At 41.1% G+C, this 20,644-nt stretch overlaps 1 protein-coding gene across 3 annotated transcripts in view; it reads right to left on the reverse strand.

Annotated features, from left to right (window-relative positions):
- The window catches only part of IPCEF1 (interaction protein for cytohesin exchange factors 1), a 206,888-nt gene that overhangs the window by 104,579 nt on the left and 81,665 nt on the right, over nucleotides 1–20,644 (reverse strand). For 2 of the 3 annotated variants that reach the window (XM_030928346.1, XM_010357563.2), the window contains exon 3: nucleotides 5,803–5,855. In XM_030928346.1, coding sequence (XP_030784206.1) covers nucleotides 5,803–5,838 — 36 coding nt within the window. In that variant the 5' untranslated portion in view covers nucleotides 5,839–5,855. Of the gene's footprint in view, nucleotides 1–5,802; nucleotides 5,856–11,380; nucleotides 11,403–20,644 lie in introns of those variants that run through there. The other variant, XM_030928347.1, reaches the window with a different exon arrangement.

Genomic DNA, 20,644 nt, shown 5'->3' on the forward strand with positions numbered 1-20,644 from the left:
ACCGAGATCGCCCCATTGCACTCCAGCCTGGGCAATAAGAGCCAAACTCCATCTAAAAAAGAAAAGAAAAGAAAAGAAAAGAAAAAAGAAATACAGAATGCATGGGGCAAGGGTGGCATGTGAGGACAGAAGTTTTCTAGTTAATGAGCCCCTCCCACCCCTACCAATAATCTATTCCCCAGAGAGCTCTCATGCCCTTCCCACCTAAGTCCTTGTGACAGGAAATATGTTCAAGTCTCCTGTGTTTGACCCGTGTGAAGAGCAGCTTTGGCCCCTTATTTCAACATGGGTTATGTTGATGTAGCCTGAAAGCAAACTGCAAAGTTTCAGCTTTTTTTAATTGACCAGAAACATGAAGAATAAACTCCTCGCTTCTTCTCCCTGAAGTTCACACAACGAGCACGGAGATGGAGTGAGGGGTGAGACATGCATGCTTCATGCAGGCAGAAATCGTGTCCGGGCTGTTTACTACACATAGTCACATAAAGACCGACGCTTTTTAAGTGACAAATGCAGAGCTGTCTTGTGAAGCAAACACAGCAAGTACCAGTTTGCTGTTAGACAGATCATCCCACAGGTGAGAGTCCAGGCAAGAGTAAATAACCACAGTAGCAGACATAAACATGCATTCACATCCACTGACCATTTCCTTGTCAGCAAGAAAACTGAGTGAAATATCTATGATTTATACACATAATTTTTTTTTCAGGGAAAACTTTTTAGGAGCTTTGGGTACAGGAACTACGTATAGCAGTAAAAGAGATTATCTGCCTCATTCCCTGTGAGCCCTGTGATCCTTAAACTAGGCTGTTTTCCTTCTTTAGTTGAACATTGTTCCTAAAATCTATCTAAGACCAGAGAACTTTTTTTTTTTTTGAGATGGAGTCTCGCTCTGTCGCCCAGGCTAGAGTGCAATGGCGCCATCTCAGCTCACTGCAACCTCCACCTCCTGAGTTCAAGCAATTCTCCTGCCTCAGCCTCCTGAGGAGCTGGGATCACAGGCACCCGCCACCACAACCGGCTAATTTTTATATTTTTAGTAGAGACGGGGTTTCACCATGTTGACCAGGATGGTCTCAATCTCCTGACCTCGTGATCCACCTGTCTTGACCTCCCAAAGTGCTGGGATTACAGGCGTGAGCCACCGCGCCTGGCCAACAAGAGAACTTTATAATCAAGCCTTGAAGATTCATATGTGCCAGTATTATTTATTCATTTATTTATTTATTTTAATGAGAAACTGATCTTAAAAGAAAAATAAGCAATCATGATTTCGGGCATAACAGTTGGTTATCACCATAGTGTGATTCAAGGAAACTTTATCAATATCAAGGACTACATAAACCAGTTCTTAGAGAAGTTCGAGGGTAGTACCAAATCTGGTAACTATATTGAAGATTCCCAACACACAATGAGCCAGATTCTAAAGGCATGTGTGTGTGCATGTGTGTGTGTTGAGACAGGGTCTTGCTCTATAGCCAAGACTGGAGTGCAGTGGATCACTGCAGCCTCTATCTCCTGGGCCCAAATAATCCACCCACCTCAGCCTCCCAAGTAACTGGGACTACAGACATGAGGCAGTACACTTGGCTAATTTTTTTTTGTAAAGATGGGGTCTCCCTATGTTGCCCAGGGCTGGTCTCGAACTCCTGGCCTCAGTGATCTTCCCACCTCAGCCTCCCAAAGTGCTGAGATTACAGGCATAAGCCACTTCTCTCGTCCTTAAAGTATGAAGTTCATCCAAAGGACAATGGGACATTGTACCAATGAAAGCAGGCAAGTGGCATAATCAGACTTCCATTTAAGAAAAATTCACTCTGGTTGTCGTGTGGCAAGTGGATTGGAGGGACACAGGGCCAGAGGCAAAAGCCCAGGGGAAGAGGGCAACAGCTGTGGCTGTGAAGATGGAGAAATATTTAAGAAATTGAACTGATAGAAATTGGTGGATTGATACTTTTGGATCTGCATGAAACTTTAGCTTTGAAAATCCCATTGTTTCATTTAGAAGAGAGAAAAGAATACTATCAGGTAACAACTCAGCTTAGCAAAACAGGACAATGCTATTTGGCATACACATGATACAATTTCAAGTAGCACTTCAAATTTAGTTGTGAATTCTGAGCAGTTTTCTTAGCACCAGGTACCGTACCAGCCTCAGTGAAAACTAGCAGGCTAGGATCAACAAAAGGACCTTGAAGGCATATTCCTTCCCCCTACCCCCAACAAGATGGTATGCTCCTCATCTTTATACCCCAGCACCAAGCAGTTTGCTCAACTCATATAACTCAATAAGTGTTAGTTTAGTGGAAATGAAGTGCAATTCAAGATGTGAATTAGGTCAAAGGTGTCAAACCTACTGAAACTACCTAGCATAAAAATAGGTCTCCTGTGCTACATTTTATTTAGAGAAGAAATGACAGCAGAAAATTGAACTAATTTTCTGAACGGAAAGATAAAGTAGGGTAACCACTGAAAAGCTGCTGGAAGAAATGCTTAAAAGAAATGTTCAGCAGTGCCACCCAGACACTGACGGCTGTGAGATAAAAATAACGGAAAAATAGACACATGAGGAGAGCTGGCTGATTGACTCTAGGAGTGGAGATGGCTCATGAAATGAGAAAGATCCGTAAATAGCCAGAGTTCCCACTAATAAGAATAGAATTCATTTGTACACAAGACCAAGGGAAACAGGTTACCTATTATAGTGGTAATGGCTCTAGGTTGGAAATTACATGGATGATATGTTAGTCCTTTGGTAATCACAACTGTGATCTTATTCCAGTACCCAGGGTTATACTTGACGTAGAGACTTTAACTTGTCCAAAGCCAATTAAATCTCCAGTTCCTACTCTTCCTGGCACAGTGCCTGATGCATGATAGAATCAGGATAGGTAAGGGTAAGTAATATTAAGTGAATGTTCCAATGAACGAATAAATTTTTTAAAGCATTTAAATGTTCTCTTATTACCTTGATTTCCAGTTCTTCTTAAACACATAAGATGAACTTCCTCCAGTTGGAAGATTACATCCTTTCAGTGGAAAAGGTGGAGCAATGTAAGAATTAAACATTGCATTACCTTTCCCAAGGGTACAAGAATCCTAATCCTTTCTTTTTTATGTCTTTGTTCCAAATAGTACATACACACATGCTTATAATCTTTTTTTTTTTTTTTTTTTTTTTTTTTTGTGACAGAGTCTTGCTCTGTCACCAGGCTGGAGTGCAGTGGTGTGATCTCAGCTCACTGCAACCTCCAGCTCTCAGGTTCAAGCAATTCCCCACAGGTATGGGCCACCATGCCCAGTTAATTTTTGTATTTTAGTAGAGACAGTGTTTCACCATGTTGGCCAAGATGGTCTCCAGATCCTGACCTTGTGATCCAACTGCCTCAGCCTCCCAAAGTGCTGGGGTTACAGGCATGAGCCACCATGCCCGGCTTATAATCTTAAAATGGATTTTTTCCTATTTAAAAATTTTCATTTTTGTTACTCTGAACTTCAACTTCCTTACTTTATTTTTATAGATCTGCGATGTCCATTTGCATTAAATCTTGACCACAGGACTCCCTTTCAGCATCCTGTAAACAAGTTTTTATATCAACTCCTAGCCAAAGCCTCCTACTGCAGCCACATTGATTCTCTTATTTGTTCCTCTTATTTATGTTCCTTGCAATTATTCACATTTCTATTATCAAAAAACACCCATCCATCCATGCCCATTGGATCACACCTTCCTTTTCTCCAAGCTTTAGATGGCAAATATCCTACAATGCATGACTTCTTTTTTATTTATTTATTTATTTTCTGAGACAGAGTCTTGCTCTGTCACCCAGGCTGGAGTGCAGTGGCACCATCTCGGCTCACTGCAAGCTCTGCCTCCCGGGTTCACGCCATTCTCCTGCCTCAGCCTCCCGAGTAGCTGGGACTACAGGCACCCGCCACCACACCAGGCTAATTTTTTGTATTTTTAGTAGAGAAAGGGTTTCATCATGTTAGCCAGGATGGTCTTGATCTCCTGACCTTGTGACCCGCCCGCCTTGGCCTCCCAAAGTGCTGGGATTACAGGCGTGAGCCACCGTGCCCAGCCAACTTCTTTTTTTTAAAGAAACACCTTATCCCTTATTGGCCACTCCCCATTCATGATTCAGGCCTGCCTGTGTGCGGGTGAGGCCATCCTCCCTGTTGAGTTAATTTTTATATCTGGTGTGAGGTAAAGGCCCAGCAGCATTATTTTATTTTATTTTTTTAATTGAGATGGAGTCACCCCTTGTTTCCAAGGCTGGAGTGCAGTGGCGGATCTCAGCTCACTGCAGCCTCTGCCTCCCAGATTCAAGCGATCCTTTCACCTCAGCCTCCCAGGTAGCTGGGACTGCAGATGTGCAACACCATGCTCGGCTAATTTTTGTATTTTTAGTAGGGACGGGGTTTCACCATGTTGGCCAAGCTGGTCTCAAACTCCTCACCTCAAGTGATCCACCCACCTCAGCCTCCCAAAGTGCTGGGATTTCAGGCATGAACTACCGCACCCGGCCAATACATAACTTCTTATAATTTGTGTTTTCATTTTTAATTTCTGCAGTCTGGTATTTCAAAGTTTCCTGCATTTTTTTCATATCTAACAAGTTTTCTCCTTAATTAGAATTACCACCAGAATTAAAGTGTTTTCATTGCTTTTTCAATTTCTGGGATGTGACATTGTTAGCAAGTCAAGCAAAGGATGTATCAGCCACCCTGCATTTTACTAAGGTGTCCCTTTCAGGAGCCGTCTAGTTAACTCAGTTTCTTCATCCCTGTTACCACAAACTCCCTTGACATCCATTTTCTAATTTGCATCAAGAAACCACAGTCCACATTCCAGATCTGGCAGAAAGTCTATACTTTATCCTCCCAACATACCACTTCTGATTATGCTTTTAGCTCTGCTCCTAAAATTCTGTCCTATACATCCATCATGAGGTCATTCGATTTGCCAAAAGAAGCACACCATACAATCCCACACCACTCCCCACAGTCCCTTCTATTAGAAATGCCATGTTACTGACATCAACTTCCTAATTTTTCCCTGCGTAAGTTTCCTTGTCTAATAGAATTATATACTTGCTCAATTCCCTGACTTATCTTAGGCAAATATATGACTATAAAATTGTTTTAAAAGATACCCATGATTTCAGTGAAATTATTTTTATTTTTTTGAAGGAGAGTCTTGCTCTGTCGCTCAGGCTGGAGTGCAGTGGCGCAATCTGGGCTCATTGCAACCTCCACTTCCCAGGTTCAAGTGATTCTCCTGCCTCAGCCTCCTCAGTCGCTGGGATTACAGGCGCATGCCACCACACCCAGCTAATTTTTGTATTTTTAGTAGAGGCGGGGTTTCACCATGTTGGCCAGGCCGGTCTCAGACTCCTGACCTTGTGATCTGCCCGCCTCGGCCTCCCAAAGTGCTGAGATTACAGGCATTAGCCACCGTGCCCAGCCCAATTTCAGTGAAATTATTAACAGAATTTTTCCTATAGAGTTTGCAGGAGAGGTTCCACCAGTACCATAGCTAGCATCTTCTTAAAATATGATTTATGTACAGTATATTAAAACCATGGTATGCAGCTTAAACTTTAAAAGTAAAAATCTAGAGGTCTTAAATGCTTGGTGACCATAAGACCCTTTAAACCTAGCAACAGGGTCTTTGGTTCTACTGTGGCTAATGAAATTGAAGACAATAAATTGCTGGCCAAACTTGAAGTCAACCTATTATTTTACTCATTCATCAAACTGACAATATCTAAAGCCTGGGGTATTCCAAAGGATACTTACAAGAGCACTGCCATCAATAGTCATGTATGATGTCATCTTAGTAGAAACAAAAGCTAGAAGAGAAAAAATACTTTCAGTTAAATGTGAGATTAAAGTGTTCATGAAAACATATCTCTTTGAGTGGGGAGAGAAAATAATTCTATTGTGATTAATCAATTTTACAATAAAAGTAATTCATTAAATAGCCTTTCGGCCAGGAATGGTGACTCATGCCTCTAGTCCCAGAGCTTTGGGAGGCCAAGGCAGGATGATTGCTTGAGGTCAGTAGTTCAAGACCAGCCTGAACAACATAGGGTGACCCTGTCCCTAAAAGAAAAAAAAAAAAAAAAAACATAGCCAGTTATAGCGTCACACACCTGTAGTCCCAGCTGCTCAGGAGGCTGATGTGGGAGGATTGTTTGAACCCAGGGGTTCAAGGTTACAGTGAGCTATAATGGCAGCACTGCACTCCAGCCTAAGTGACAGAACAAGATCCTGTCTCTTAAAAAAAATTTTTAATGAATAAATAAATAAATAGTTTTTTATTTCAGAACTCAATAAGTCAACTCTTTAAAGTTGAGTTCATAAGATAAGCCAGAATTTCATTTATACATTTGTCAATATTCTTTTCAAGTATTCAACAAGACATGTACATGATTTAAACACTTAATATTGCTTGCTCTCTCTAATATATATATACACACACACACACACATTTTGAGAAGTGGAAATCTTTTCCTCTTTGTGACAAACAATGCAACTAAGATGTGAAAATGTGGCCCATCACTATTATCCAACTTTGAAAACACAGCTAACGCCCCTGCCTCTGAAGTCCCAAACTTTAATACCAAGATGGGCTCCTTTTGATGTTTGCACTGTGTAGTGGGTTGCCTGAAAAACAAGACACTCTGTGGTTTCAAGAAAAGCAAACGAAATCCTCATGTTTTCAACTTTGACAAGCAAGAAACGTGTTAAAGATCCACAAGCCACTGAAACTCTCCCCAAAGCAGACAGCTTTTCAACTTCTTCCCAGTGACACGACAAGTACACATTCATGACCTGTTTGTTTCTTACACCAGTGGAGGTTCCCAAATTCTGAGTAATGGAAACTCCTTTTTCATATCAAAAATGCTATGTTTATATTACGTAGATATTAATAAGACATTTAGTGGTAAAATGTGAAAGAGAGAAACCACAATAAAAAGACTGATAAATTTAATTACTTAATTTTAACTTATTTCTTAAAAAAACACTAAAACCTAAATTTAAAAAATCAAGTCACAAGCTGATAAAAATATCTGAAATATACATTTAATAATACATAAGAACCATAAAATAGAGTTCTTACATGTCACAAAGAAGATAATAAGCAAAGTAATAGAAGAACAAATAAAGGAAAACTGAAAAAAATAAAATACAAATAACTAATGCTTCATCTCATTAGTAATAAAATAAATGCAAAATAAAATACCATGATTCAATTTTTAATCTTCAAGATTGGAAAAAATTAAGTGATGGAAGCCAATTTGGCTGGAGGTGGAGCTGTGCTGAAAAGAATACTCTCAGCCGGGTGCGGTGGCTCAAGCCTGTAATCCCAGCACTTTGGGAGGCCGAGAGGGGCGGATCACGAGGTCAGGAGATCGAGACCATTCTGGCCAACACGGTGAAACCCTGTCTCTAATAAAAAATACAAAAAACTAGCCGGGCGAGGTGGCGGGCTTCTGTGGTCCCAGCTACTCGGGAGGCTGAGGCAGGAGAATGGCGTAAACCCGGGAGGCGGAGCTTGCAGTGAGCTGAGATCCGGCCACTGCACTCCAGCCTGGGCGACAGAGCGAGACTCCGTCTCAAAAAAAAAAAAAAAGAAAAGAATACTCTCACAAGTCGGGATATCAAAATGTTACAGGATCTTTGGGTTGTTGCTCTTCTGGCCAGAAACTTCTGTGGCCAGTGGCACCTTTGCCCAAGTTCTTGTCCTGCATCCAGGAATAATGAGGTACACAGACAAGTAGAAGGGAGCAGGATGAAGAGGAGCTTTATTGAGTGTTAGAACAGCTCAGAGAAGACCCATAGTGGGTAGTTCCTCTCCACAGGCAGGTCGTCCCATGGAGTGTTCAGCTTTCAGCAGAGAGGAGGCCCTGGAGTGGGTCACTCCTCTCTGTAGCTGGTAGTCCCAATGTCTCTGCAGGTCCTGAAGCTCTCAGCAGAGGGTAGCTCCTCCCTGCAACTGGTTGTCGGGATGTCTGCTCAGCTCTGTCTCATCTTGGGGCTTTTACGGCCTCAGAGGTGAGGAAATACACACAGATTGGTCCATAGGTGGCCACGGGAGGGCCCAGAAAAGGCACCACAAGTTCCCACTCCAGTTGGTGAGACTGGCAGCCCGGCCCCCAGTCTTCAGGCCCTCCCCAGCCTGAAGGTGGGCCTCACCAGGGACCTGCCCCCTTCTGCCCTGGAATCTGTCTGCCTCCTGCTGCTGTCCATGCTGCCTGGGCTTGTGGGGACTTTGCTCCCGTCAGAGCAGGCACTGACAGCAGGGAGAAGCCAGGCAGCAAGAGCAGGCACCCCTGAGCCTGCAAGGACAGCAGGGGCCTTCTCAGGCCCCAAAGAGTGCAGTGATGCCTGAGTCTGGGGGTGGGTAAGTCCTATCTACTCTTTGGAGTGGGAGGCCTGGGTTTGCAGCTACAGTTTGGGTGGCTGTAGCTGCACCTGGGAAGGCAGGGCTCCTGCCTGCTCCTGGCCCCCCAAGAGCACAGGGAGACTCAGATCTGTAGGTACAGCTTGGGTGGCTGCAGCCCTGCTCAGGAGGGCAGGGGTTCTGCCTGCCCCACTGTGATTTGGGTGGCTGCAGCAGCACCCAGGGAGCTCCATCTCAACTCAGAATCTTTCTTTTGTATGCATTTTACCTGCTTAATTCCTAACTATCCCTTAAGTCCTCTCTGTTCACACCTATTGCCATCATCCTAGTCCAAGCCATCAGCACCTCCCTCTCGGACCACTGCAAGAACATCCTAGCTGATGTCCCAGCCTTCTCTCTGGCCCAGTGATTTTTTTTTTTTCAGTGCACATCTGACTATTTACCTCTTTCCTTAAATCCCTACAATGGTTATTTGTCGTTAAAGATCAAAATTGTGAAAACCTCCTACAAGTGAGGTTTTGCACCATCTGACCACTACCTCATCTTCAGCCCTTCCTTGGGTTGTTTCCATATCTGTTTCTCTCCATCTCCCTTACTGTCTTTTTTTTTTTTTTTTTTTTTTTTTTTAAGCCCTCAAACACATTTATTTCCATTTCAGAGGCTTGGTGCATGCTTTTTCTCAACAGTCCCCACCTAGGATGGCTTATACCATCTAATTTTTCAACTCTCTGACAGAAGGTCACTCCATCAAGAAAACCTTCCCTGATCCTTAGGAGAGAGCGATCACCTTTTATAGCCTCTCACATTACCTTATTTTTTATTCATAGAAGTTTTCCTCATTGTAGTGAATGATTAATTTTGCAATTGGTTCTTTAACATCTGACTCTCCATTATAATATATCCTACCTGAAGGCAGCCACTGTGTCTAGCCTTGTTCACTTATTTGCTGCTGTGTCCCCAGTCTCTGTATACAGGGGACTGTATATGTCATGCTCTGTATATGTAGTTCAATATATATTTGTTGAGTGAATGAATTAAATATACAAGCAATAAAACCACTCACTATAGATGACTTTCCATAAAGGAAATTTGTGAATTCCAAATTTTTGTTTTGTAAAATATTGGCATCATGAATATCCCATTAGAAGGCTCCTCCCCAATCTGCAGGATATGGAAATGAGATGGTATTGATGTCATACTTCCTTTGGTCAAAGAGCAAAAGGTCAGAAATAATACGCAGTCACTGGCATGGGTGGTGGAGGTGGAATGGGAGACAGCTAGGGCTGGATGTCCCTTTGTGGAGTCTGTGTATGAGCATTTCATTCATAATCTTGAAGTTTCAGTACTTTGTTTCTTTTTGTGTGTCTTTATTTTATTTTATTTTATTTTTAATTTTAAATTTAAAAAAAAATAGAGACAGGGTATTGCTTTGTCGCCCAGGCTGGTCTCAAACTCCTGGTTTTAAACAATCCTCTTGCCTTGGCATCCTAAAGCATTGCGATTACATGAGTGAGCAACCATGCCTGACCAGTACTTTGTTTCTTGAAGTAGTTGAAACATATGAAATCTAAATTCCACTAAAATGATTCAAAAATAATTTTGGGCAGAAGAACCGCCAAAATAAGCTAAGTTCAACTCTTGGTTCTCCTCTTCCAGACAAAGCTCATGGCCATAACCAAGAAGAATTAGGAAAAGAAATAAGGGCTATGGAGACTCATGTACATACTTTTGATTATTTGGACAATGAGAACTGGTTCAGTTATTATCCAGGACACATGGTGTCCATATGTTGATAAGCTAAATGGGTAGCTCCAAGGTTTTGATGAAAATATGTATATAAAGCACACAATAAAAGCAGATTGTGAAAAAAATAATCCTGGCAAAGATGTTTTGAAAGTAATATTTTTTCAGTATTCACAATCCTTTCTGAGAATATCAGTTTAAGCAAAGCGCCTATAAATAAGAATTGAAGGAAGAAATAATGACAATTGGATATGTCTTTATAATGAATTTCTGAATTACCACAAATTTAAAAATAGATAAGAACCTAATGACAGGGTAACAAAACACTTTTGTATATCAAGATGTTTCCAGTTCTTTGCTTTCAACAAAATTAAGGAAAAACCTATTTGAATTGTCTACGGATTATGAAAGTAATTGTTCTGATACATCACCATGTGATATTTGGCATACCCTTGGAAGGAGTTCAAAAAGTGCTCGATTCCTACATATTTACTTATGTGAAAAATATTTCTAAGTGCTTACATACATAAAAACCAATAATAGGATTAAAATTAGTTCTCAGCTCTCTCATTGTAGTAATAAATAATGTTCATTCATGTGTCTGTTACATAATTGGGGGGAATGTCTCATCTATCTCATTAAGTACTGCATATTCAATAAAAATATTCATCTGTTTTATTCAATCATTATCAGTCAAAATGGGTAGCATATCATATTAATGTTTGTTAAATTATGTACCAATAATAATTATAACAATAACTCTGAATAAAATTTTTTGGCTTAAATAATTATGTCACCAAAAAAGTTTTAAATTAATTTCAATTTAAATATGTATTCTTGGCCAGGTACGGTGGCTCATGACTCTAATCCCAGCACTTTGGGAGGCCAAGGTGGGCAGATAGCTTGAGATCACGAGTTCAAGACCAGCCTGGCCAACATGGTGAAACCCCATCTCTGCAAAAAATGCAAAAATTAGCCGGGTGTGGTGGTGCACACTTGTGGTCCCAGCTACCAGGGAGGCTCAGGTGGGAGGATGGCTTGAGCCCAGGAGGCTGAGGTTGCAGTGAGTCATTGCAACTCCAGCCTAGGTGACAGAGCCAGACCCTGTTCCCCCACCACACACACTGAAAAAAACTATTCTTTTAGCTTAAATGTATGATAGAATTATCAATAAAATATTTTCAGGCATAAAATTATATAATAGGACTTGGCACAATGGCTCACACTTGTAATCCCAGCACTTTGGGATGCTGAGGTAGGTGGATCACTTGAGGTCAGGAGTTCAAGAGCAGTCTGGGCAACACAGCAAGACCATATCTCTACAAAAAAAAAAAAAAAAAAAAAAAAAAAATTATGGGACATACCAACTCTTTATGATATCTATATTGCATAGGTTACTTTTATACAGAAGTGTAACCTTTTTAATCATTAATATTTACAATATGCCAGAAAACGCATCTTTTCAACTACGTGTATGACAAAACCTTTAGGTGACAATTTGAAGTATAAGGGGCTACATGAGGCTCCCAAGTTCTTTTATGGGTTTATGGGTACACAACCAGAAATATATGCTTAAAACTAGGCCGGGTTCAGTGGCTTACATCTGTAATCCCAGCAGTTTGGAAGACCAAGATGGAAGGATAACTTAAGACCAGAAGTATGAGACAAGACTGGGCAACATAGCAAAACCCTCATTTTTACAAAAAAGTTAAAAAATTAGCAGGCTATGGTGACATGTACCTGTAGTCCCAGCTACTCAGGAGGCTAAGGTGGGAGGATTGCTTGAGCCCAGGAGTTCAAGTCTGCAATGAGCTTTGATTATGCTATTGCACTCCATCCTGAACAACAGAGTGAGACTCTGTCTCTAAAAGAAAACTACTGCACTAAAGTATGTAGATTAGAGTCAAGCAGCTTTAAGTTCAAATCCCAACTCTGCCACTTGTTAAATGTGAAAACTTATGGAAATTGCTTAATGCTCTGACTAATAAATGCCTCCTCTTTGAGTAATAATAACCAACTCATAAGGTGTTTGTGAGAATTAAACGAGATATCATATGGGAAGCACACAGGGCACAGGGCATGCTTAGTAAGTGGTAGCAATTACCTAGAATGGGAGCCATTACCTAGAAATAGCTTCATTATACAAAACTATTCTTCCTGATGGAATTAGTATACAACTAAAGGGATTGAACAAGTGTAATAACAGGTTTCATCAAATAAAATAGCTTTCACACTTCAAGGTTGGTTAAACTCCCTAGCCAACTCACCAATGCCATTTCTGGTGCTTTGTTTCAGAGTTTAAGGGAATGGTTATCTCGATCATATTTAAAACAGTTATCTTCTTTAAAGAACAATTTTTCAACATACTACAACATGAAACATAGCCAAACCAATGAAATCGTTAATTGTTTAAGTTGGTTAAATGAAATACAACGCATTCCTGATAAACTCTGCAACTGAAAACTGGAAAATATGTTTTGTTAGCAAATGAGTAATAAAGTCAATTGCAAAGAAGAGATTTTCCTTCACATATATTAATAAAGAATCATTCCATTTTGTTTTAATCACAAATTGCATGGTTCTTAAACCAAGTGTGTTCTAGCAATTTTAGAAATTGTTTAGTAAGTTATTTAAGATAGAAATATGGACTCTCATTCTATGTTATTTTAAACCCAGAAAATAAACCAAGAATATCAATCTGCAACAAATAAACTATTTATAAAGAAGGCTAGCATAATTAGTATTTTCTTAGGAATCAAGAAAAAAATTCCACTAAGGGAATTTATTGATTCAACTGATGCAAAAGTAACTGTCTTGGTTATTCCCTAGACTGTTAGCTATACATTATCATCTTTGGAATCATGCAGCAAAATAAGTACCATGACTAATGTTTTCCATGTTTTTAAAAAGAAGATAATTTATTGTGATTTAGAGACGATTTTCCAGTTGAAATAACACAGGAGCTAGGTCGATTCTCTTTCTCACGGAGCCTTAAGTGAAAACAAAACAGGTCTGAACTAAAATTTTTAAAACCCACAGATTAATTTATCCTTTAAAATTATAATGCTAGCATTTGCAAGACATCACAGCAGCAAATGCATTTATACGAAGTTCACAAACACAGGCAAACAATGTGCATTATTCTTAATCCAGAAGCCAGAGCTAAGAGGAAACAAAAAATGCTTGTTATCGTCGTGACAGAAGTCTTGACCATCGTCAAGCAGGTAATCCATGTGGCAGCAAACGTCCACACTCTACTGGAGACAAGCACTGTTTGTAAGCAAGCATGTTCTGTTAAATGATAGTCCATCACAGCAATGCCATGGAAAACAGAAGAGGACATTCATCTTTGCTCTCATATAAAAGCAAAGGACATGCGATAATCCATTCATTTTGCCAATTAGTAGGAGACTTCACTTGTCAAGGCAAAGCAGGAGAGAAGAAAGCAAATGCAAGATGACTTCCCTACTAGCCTGTGTACAGTGACATATGGGGCAGGGGCGGTTTGGGGTTGTGACTTTGTTCAGGAACTTTATGAGGGAGAAAACAGCTTCATCCAAATTATTTTAACTTTCTTTCTCTCTCCTTCCTTCCTTCCTTCCTTCCTTCCTTCCTTCCTTCCTTCCTTCCTTCCTTCCCTCCCTCCCTCCCTCCTTTCTTCTCTCTCTCTCTCTCTCTCTCTCTCTCTCTCTCTCTTTCTCTCTTTCTCTCTTTCTTTCTTTCTTTTCTTTCTTACATGGAGTCTCGCTCTGTCGCCCAGGCTGGAATGTAATGGCGCGATCTTGGCTCACTGCAAGCTCCGCCTCCCGGGTTCACGCCATTCTCCTGCCTCAGCCTCCCCAGTACCTGGGACTACAGGTGCCCGCCACCACGCCCTGCGAATTTTTTGTATTTTTAGTACAGACGGGGTTTCACCGTGTTAGCCAGGATGGTCTCGATTTCCTGACCTCGTGATCCGACCGCCTCGGCCTCCCAAAGTGCTGGGATTACAGGCTTGAGCCACCGCGCTCGGCTGCATTTTTCTTTTTAACTTAAGCTCAAAGTGTCATTCTGATTCCAATCCGTTTTCTACTTGCTATAGAATATTCTCATTCTTTCTCTCTCACTTATCTTCCCTTTTTTATTGTTGTCTTTTCCGCTTATTTCATTGCATTTCTTTTCTGCCTTCTCTCCGCTTTGATGATGAATTGACAGATGGTTTTAAGAACCACAGCTTTTTTCAAACAGAAAAACGATGATGCTTAAAATTACTCTATTTTTGACACCATAGAAATACTGCAATCCATCATCTGCAGAGACTGGCAGGCCTCTTCCCTGCTTTCCCTTCACGAATTCCCACATAAGCTGTCAGCCCTGACAATCAAGGCTCAGACACACAAAATCCACAAAGCTAAGGGAGATTAAAGACTTTCTTTCAGCCAATAATGTCAATCTGTCCTCTCACTGGACCGTTTTACCATAATAACAAACAGGTGGAAAACTGCAAGAGCTCTCAAACGATTTGCCTCTTTTACATCCTGGAAGGGCCTACCAAATGCCAATGGCTATTGGCCATGCCCCTCTTGGAGGTACAGAGCTCCCCTGAGCTGCTGAACTACAGGGGTCTCTTGTCCTTCTGTGGGCCTCCTGAACCTGAAACTTCTAAAATGTGGTCTGCACCTGCAGGGGCCATTAGGCTGGGGCAAGCAGAGACCTGCCGTGGGCTACACCCTGGCCGATCCTCTTCAGAGCACCCAGAGCCCAGCCCGGGCCCACATGCACGCTGTGTTGGCTGCACCCAATCAAGGTTCCCTTCACCAAACCATGGGGTAGACCAGAGGCCCTGAAAAGCACTGGCACTTGTTTCTACAGAGTTGGGTTTGTTCTGTGGTTGTCTTAAGTTCCATGACACCTGCCTGAAGAGCAGTTGTTGTCACTCGTTCTCCAAAACAGAGATAGATGTTCAACGATTCCAATTATTTATATAGGCAGGGGTACCACAACGCATATTTGAACCTACCCCTCAAAGACACACAAACATACACACCTTAGTGGCAGCTCTTGTTCAGTTTTATCAGTGCAGATAAAACACACCATCACACCTGCTTCTCCTATGCCAGCTCCAGATCCAAGGAACCTCTAGGAGCCAGTCACTCTAGGATCCAAGCTAGCTGTGTGCTGAGGTGTGATTCTCAGGGATTGTGACTGAAACTCCAGGAGCCACCTCAAAAGTTTGTGCTGTCCTCAAGCTGCTACATCATAGGAGAAAAGGGGCACCAGCTCCCTAATAAGGACACAGGAAGCACTGGTAGCTCCTAGATAAGGTATCAATTATGAGGCCTACTGCAATCTACCATAGTCTGTTCCATGAGCAGAGCCTGGTTCCTTCCAGGTCCCTACTAGGGCATCCCCCAAATAATACCCCCAATTCCTAGTTTGCTTCACTCTAGCCTGTGAGGCAAGAGCTGACACAGTGCTCTAGGATGAGCCAGTTAGGAATAGCAAGTGATGGCCCTTACCTTTCTGCAATTTGCATCTCTCCATTTCTCCACATGAATAATAATTACATTTTCTGTCTGCAGAAGATGAAATATTTTTCTACTTGGTGAAATTCAGACAGTGTACATGGCTCTGAGGCAGCCAGTCACTTTATTTCTGCTTTGCCAAACATTATTCCATTCAATGCCCTTTACACCAAAGTGAGCAACTATACCCCATACAGCAGGGAACTCTGCAACTGAACATTCACTGGCTAGAAGGCAGCCAAGAAAAAAAATGATTATAAAAGCTGTCAACCGTTTGCACCCATTGCTCTAGAGTTGGAGCCAAATCCTCTTCTGTCTGGCTAGATCTTTCCTTAAGAAATATCATTTCAGGGGTTGGGCGCAGTGACTCACACCTGTAATCCTAGCACTTTGGGAGGCCAAGGTGGGTGGATCACTTGAGGTCACGAGTTCGAAACCAGCCTGACCAACATGGTGACCAAACCCTGTCTCTACTAAAAATACCAAAAAATTTAGCTGGGTGTGGTGGCAGGTGCCTGTAATCCCAGCTACCCAGGAGGCTGAGGCAGGAGAATCGCTTGAACCTGGGAGGCGGAGGTTGCAGTGAGCCAAGATTGTGCCACTGCACTCCAGCCTGGGCAACAGAGAGATACTCCATCTCAGAAGAAAAGAAAGAAAGAAGAGAAACGGAGAAAATAGAGAGGAAAAAAAAGAAAAAGAGAAAAGAAAAAAAAAAAGAACGAAAGAAGGAAGAATAGAAAAGAGAGCAGAGCGAGAGAGAGAGAAAGAAGAGAAAGAGAAAGAAGGCGGGAGAGAGAGAGAAGAAAGAGAAAGAGAGAAGGAGAAAGAGAAGACCGAGAGAGAGAAGGAGAAGAAGAGAAAGAAAAGAAGATAAGAAAGAGGAAAGAAAAAGAAAGAAAGGAAGAAAGAAAGAAAGAAAAGAGAAAGATGCGGGAGGGAGAGAAAAAGGAGGAAAGAAACGAGCAAGAAGAGGGGAGGGAAGAGGGAGGGAGGGAAGGAAGGAGGGAGGGAGGGAGGAAGGAAGGAAAAGAAGGAGGGAGGAAAGGAAAGAAAAGAAAAGATCATTTTTAGGGGCCTTGTAATTTTGCAAAGGTCATGCCCAAGGGTTACCAGACAAGAGAGACCATAAGGAGTTAAACTACTGTATATAATCATGGTAAGGGCTGCTTTACCCAGAATAGGGTGACTTTTCTTGGAGGCTCTTATAATGATATTTGGCAGAACTATTGCAAACTGTTTTCAGCCTTCACAGCAACGCTGTAAAGTAACTTACACTTTTACACATGAAGATACTAATATACAGAGTAGGTAGACTAACTGGTTTACACAACTAGCAAATTAAAGCCAAATTTAAATTCAGATTTTCAAACCCCAGGTCCGGGACCCTGTGGTCATCAGCAGTGCTGTCTCAGAATAATCTTTGCCTTTTCAAATTCTCCTTAGAAGCAGGCTTTTTTTTCCCCCCCCCAAACAGTAGATCTCATTACATTCTTAGACAATGAATGAATCTAATAATTCTTACAGACATTGAAGGCAAGACATGCAGTGGGCACCTAATAAATATCTGTTTACTTACATTGGCCCTGCCTCAACTTTAGGACAAGTTAGAATGAGTAAGCTATTTACCAAATTTAGACAATTCAAGGGAACCTAAGGTGACTAGCAGTGATCTTGTGGCTGCCCAAAGGGCCACTCGTGGGATCACAGTTCAGCTGCCACTGTGTGGTCTGGGAGGGTCTGATCAGCAGGCAATGCAGCTCTCAGAAAGCGACACTGACGAGCTGCACGCGGCTCGTTTGGGAATTGTGCATCCTAGGTGAGGTTTCATTCAGAAATGATGAAGGGCTCACATCCTGGTCAGAATCCCACATAGGCAGGCTATAAATTGAAGGCTTAAACCATATCATGCTGGTAACCACACAGGCACAAGGACCTCAATTTTGCATCTGCTAAAAAATCTGGGTCAGCGTCTCCCAAACATTGAAAGCAAGAACGAGAGAAGTCACTAAAAGACACCTATTTATTTTTTAGGAAGGACTGAAATTAAAGTCATTCTTAAATACCCACCAACCCAAATTGAGATATTTGTTGATACAATCCACATAAGTGAATGCCTTCAGGAATAGATTCGCTTTCTCTGAAATCATAACATGTATGCAAAGAGACACCTAGTGGAAAAATACCTAAGTACAATATTTACCTTAAGACAAAAGATTAAATCGTCCCCACTCCCTAATTTGACATTCTTTCAATTTAAATAGCGCATTTTTAAAAATCACTAGAATCATAAACTCAGAAATCTAAGTTTTCAAAAAGAAAATTTTCAATTTGTTTTTCCAGGAAGCATTGGCTCTTTTATTGGTTGTTGTTGTTTTGTTTTTTTTTTTTGTTTTTTTTTTTTTTATACTTTAAGTTCTAGGGTACATGTGCATAACGTGCAGGTTTGTTACATATGTATACATGTGCCATGTTGGTGTGCTGCACCCATCAACTCGTCAGCACCCATCAATTCATCATTTATATCAGGTATAACTCCCAATGCAATCCCTCCCCCCTCCCCCTCCCCATGATAGGCCCCGATGTGTGATGTTCCCCTTCCCGAGTCCAAGTGATGTCATTGTTCAGTTCCCACCTATGAGTGAGAACATGCGGTGTTTGGTTTTCTGTTCTTGCAATAGTTTGCTGAGAATGATGGTTTCCAGCTGCATCAATGACCCTACAAAGGATGCAAACTCATCCTTTTCTTTGGCTGCATAATATTCCATGGTGTATATGTGCCACATTTTCTTAATCCAGTCTGTCACTGATGGACATTTGAGTTGATTCCAAGTCTTTGCTATTGTGAATAGTGCCGCAATAAACATACGTGTGCATGTGTCTTTATAGCAGCATGATTTATAATCCTTTGGGTATATACCCAGTAGTGGGATGGCTGGGTCATATGGTACATCTAGTTCTAGATCCTTGAGGAATCGCCATACTGTTTTCCATAATGGTTGAACTAGTTTACAATAATTAGACTATCTTACTGTATAAAGTACTGCGAAGTAATACAAAAATTACAGAGCAGACTATAACTGGCCAGTCACTTCACCTTTCTCTGAACACATGTGGGCTTATTTTTTGTTTCCATCCCTTTCTATAGACTTTGCCTGTGAGATTTTCCGCTTGTCTTTGGGTTGCTTTTTTCTTGCTTTTAATTAAGTAAAGTCAAAGAGTTTTTTTTTCCAGCCAGCTTCCTGTGGTCCGCCCAGCTTCCTGTGGTCCACCCACTCTCGTCTTTACATGCTCATTTTCTCACTCGCACCTCACCTACACGCTGTACTGCGCCCACCTCCTCACCTTCCATGCACAGATGCACCTTCCTCTCTCCTTCCTGCCCTAAATACCTTCATTTAACCTCAAAAGTAAAAGTCTGTCATCGCAAAATAGAAGGAATCACCTATTTTTTTCTTTATTCCATAGTACTAAAATTCAGCTATGACAATTGTTTAGATTATTATTTTTAAGCTCCTGTGTAGAAAAAAAAAGTTTAGATTGGAAATTGATTTTTAATTTAACAGATATGTTTAATTGCAATTTCTATGACTTCACAGGCTCAACTTCATGGGATTTTACATCTGAAAGAGGAACATATGCTCTAGCAGAAGCCAGATTGACATTCACCAGGTCCAGGTTCCCTGATGCTGCTGTGCTGCAAAGAGCCAAGCCCTGTGGACAGGCCCAGGAGAACGGGATGCCAAGTAGAGAATGGGAATCCAAGAGACGCCAAGGCTCCAGACGTATGGATGCAAAAGTGATCTTGAAAGTAGGGATCCTCCAATCCTAGTCACCCCAGCTAAAGTCACATGGGTCAAAGATGAACTGCCAAGTCAAGCCAAACCCTCTCCAAATTCCTGTCATGGTCAAAACAAAAAGGTCCTTACTCCACTGTTTTCAATAAGTAAGAAGGTCCTTATTCCTACATCACATATTTGATGGTGACATGTTGAAATATTTTCCTTTGATATTAGCAATAAGCCAAAGATTCTCATTATCACTTAACAACATTGTCTCAAAAGTACTGGAAAACAATGGTAAAAAAATTATGATTAAAAGGTAAAAAATCAAGATTGTCATTATTTTCAGATGATACACTTTTACATGCAGAAAGAATCTACATATTAACAATTACAATTAAAAAGTGGGCCAGGTGTGGTGGCTCATGCCTGTAATCCCAGCACTTTGGGAGGTTATGGTGTGTGGATCGCTAGAGCTCAGGAGTTTGAGACCAGCCTAGGCAACATGGAGAAACCCTGTCTCTACCAAAAATACAAAAAAAAAAAAAAAAAAAAGCTGGTCATGGTGGTGTGCACCTGAGGTCCCAGCTATTTTGGGGGCTGGGGTGAGGAGATCCCTTGAACCTGAGGGATGGAGGTTGCAGTGAGCTGAAATCATGCCACCACTTTCCAGCCTGGGTGTCAGAGCCAGACCCTGTCTCAACATTTTAAAAAAGTGGACATAAGAAGGTTGCTAGCTACAAAGCCAATATGTTAAAATCAGTAACATTTCTACCAGCCACCAACAGTTTGAAAGTAAAATTTCTAAGAAAATAGCAGTATCATAAAAATTCAAATATGTTAGAATGAATCTAATAAAAAAAGATGTATAAGACTTCAATGAAGAAATCAATTTTTGAAAGAAACTTTAAAAAGGTATAAATAAATGGAAAGATGTTGTGTTCATTCATTGGAAGAGTCAATATTGTGAAGATGACTCTGGCTAGTGCTTTTCCTTTGCTGTTATCTTCATTATTCTGTAGTCATAAGGATATTGTCCTACTTTTCCTTCTACAAATTTGATTGCCTTGTCTTCCTTATTAGATCTACAATATACTTGGAATTGATTTTCTATTATGGTTTCAAATAGGGGTCAAGTTTCATCTTTTAAATTAATAGCCAATTATGTCAGTATCATCTATTGAAAATACTGTCATTTCCCCCAC

This window comes from Rhinopithecus roxellana, chromosome 4 (assembly GCF_007565055.1).
Source record: "Rhinopithecus roxellana isolate Shanxi Qingling chromosome 4, ASM756505v1, whole genome shotgun sequence".
Classification (NCBI taxonomy): domain Eukaryota; kingdom Metazoa; phylum Chordata; class Mammalia; order Primates; family Cercopithecidae; genus Rhinopithecus; species Rhinopithecus roxellana.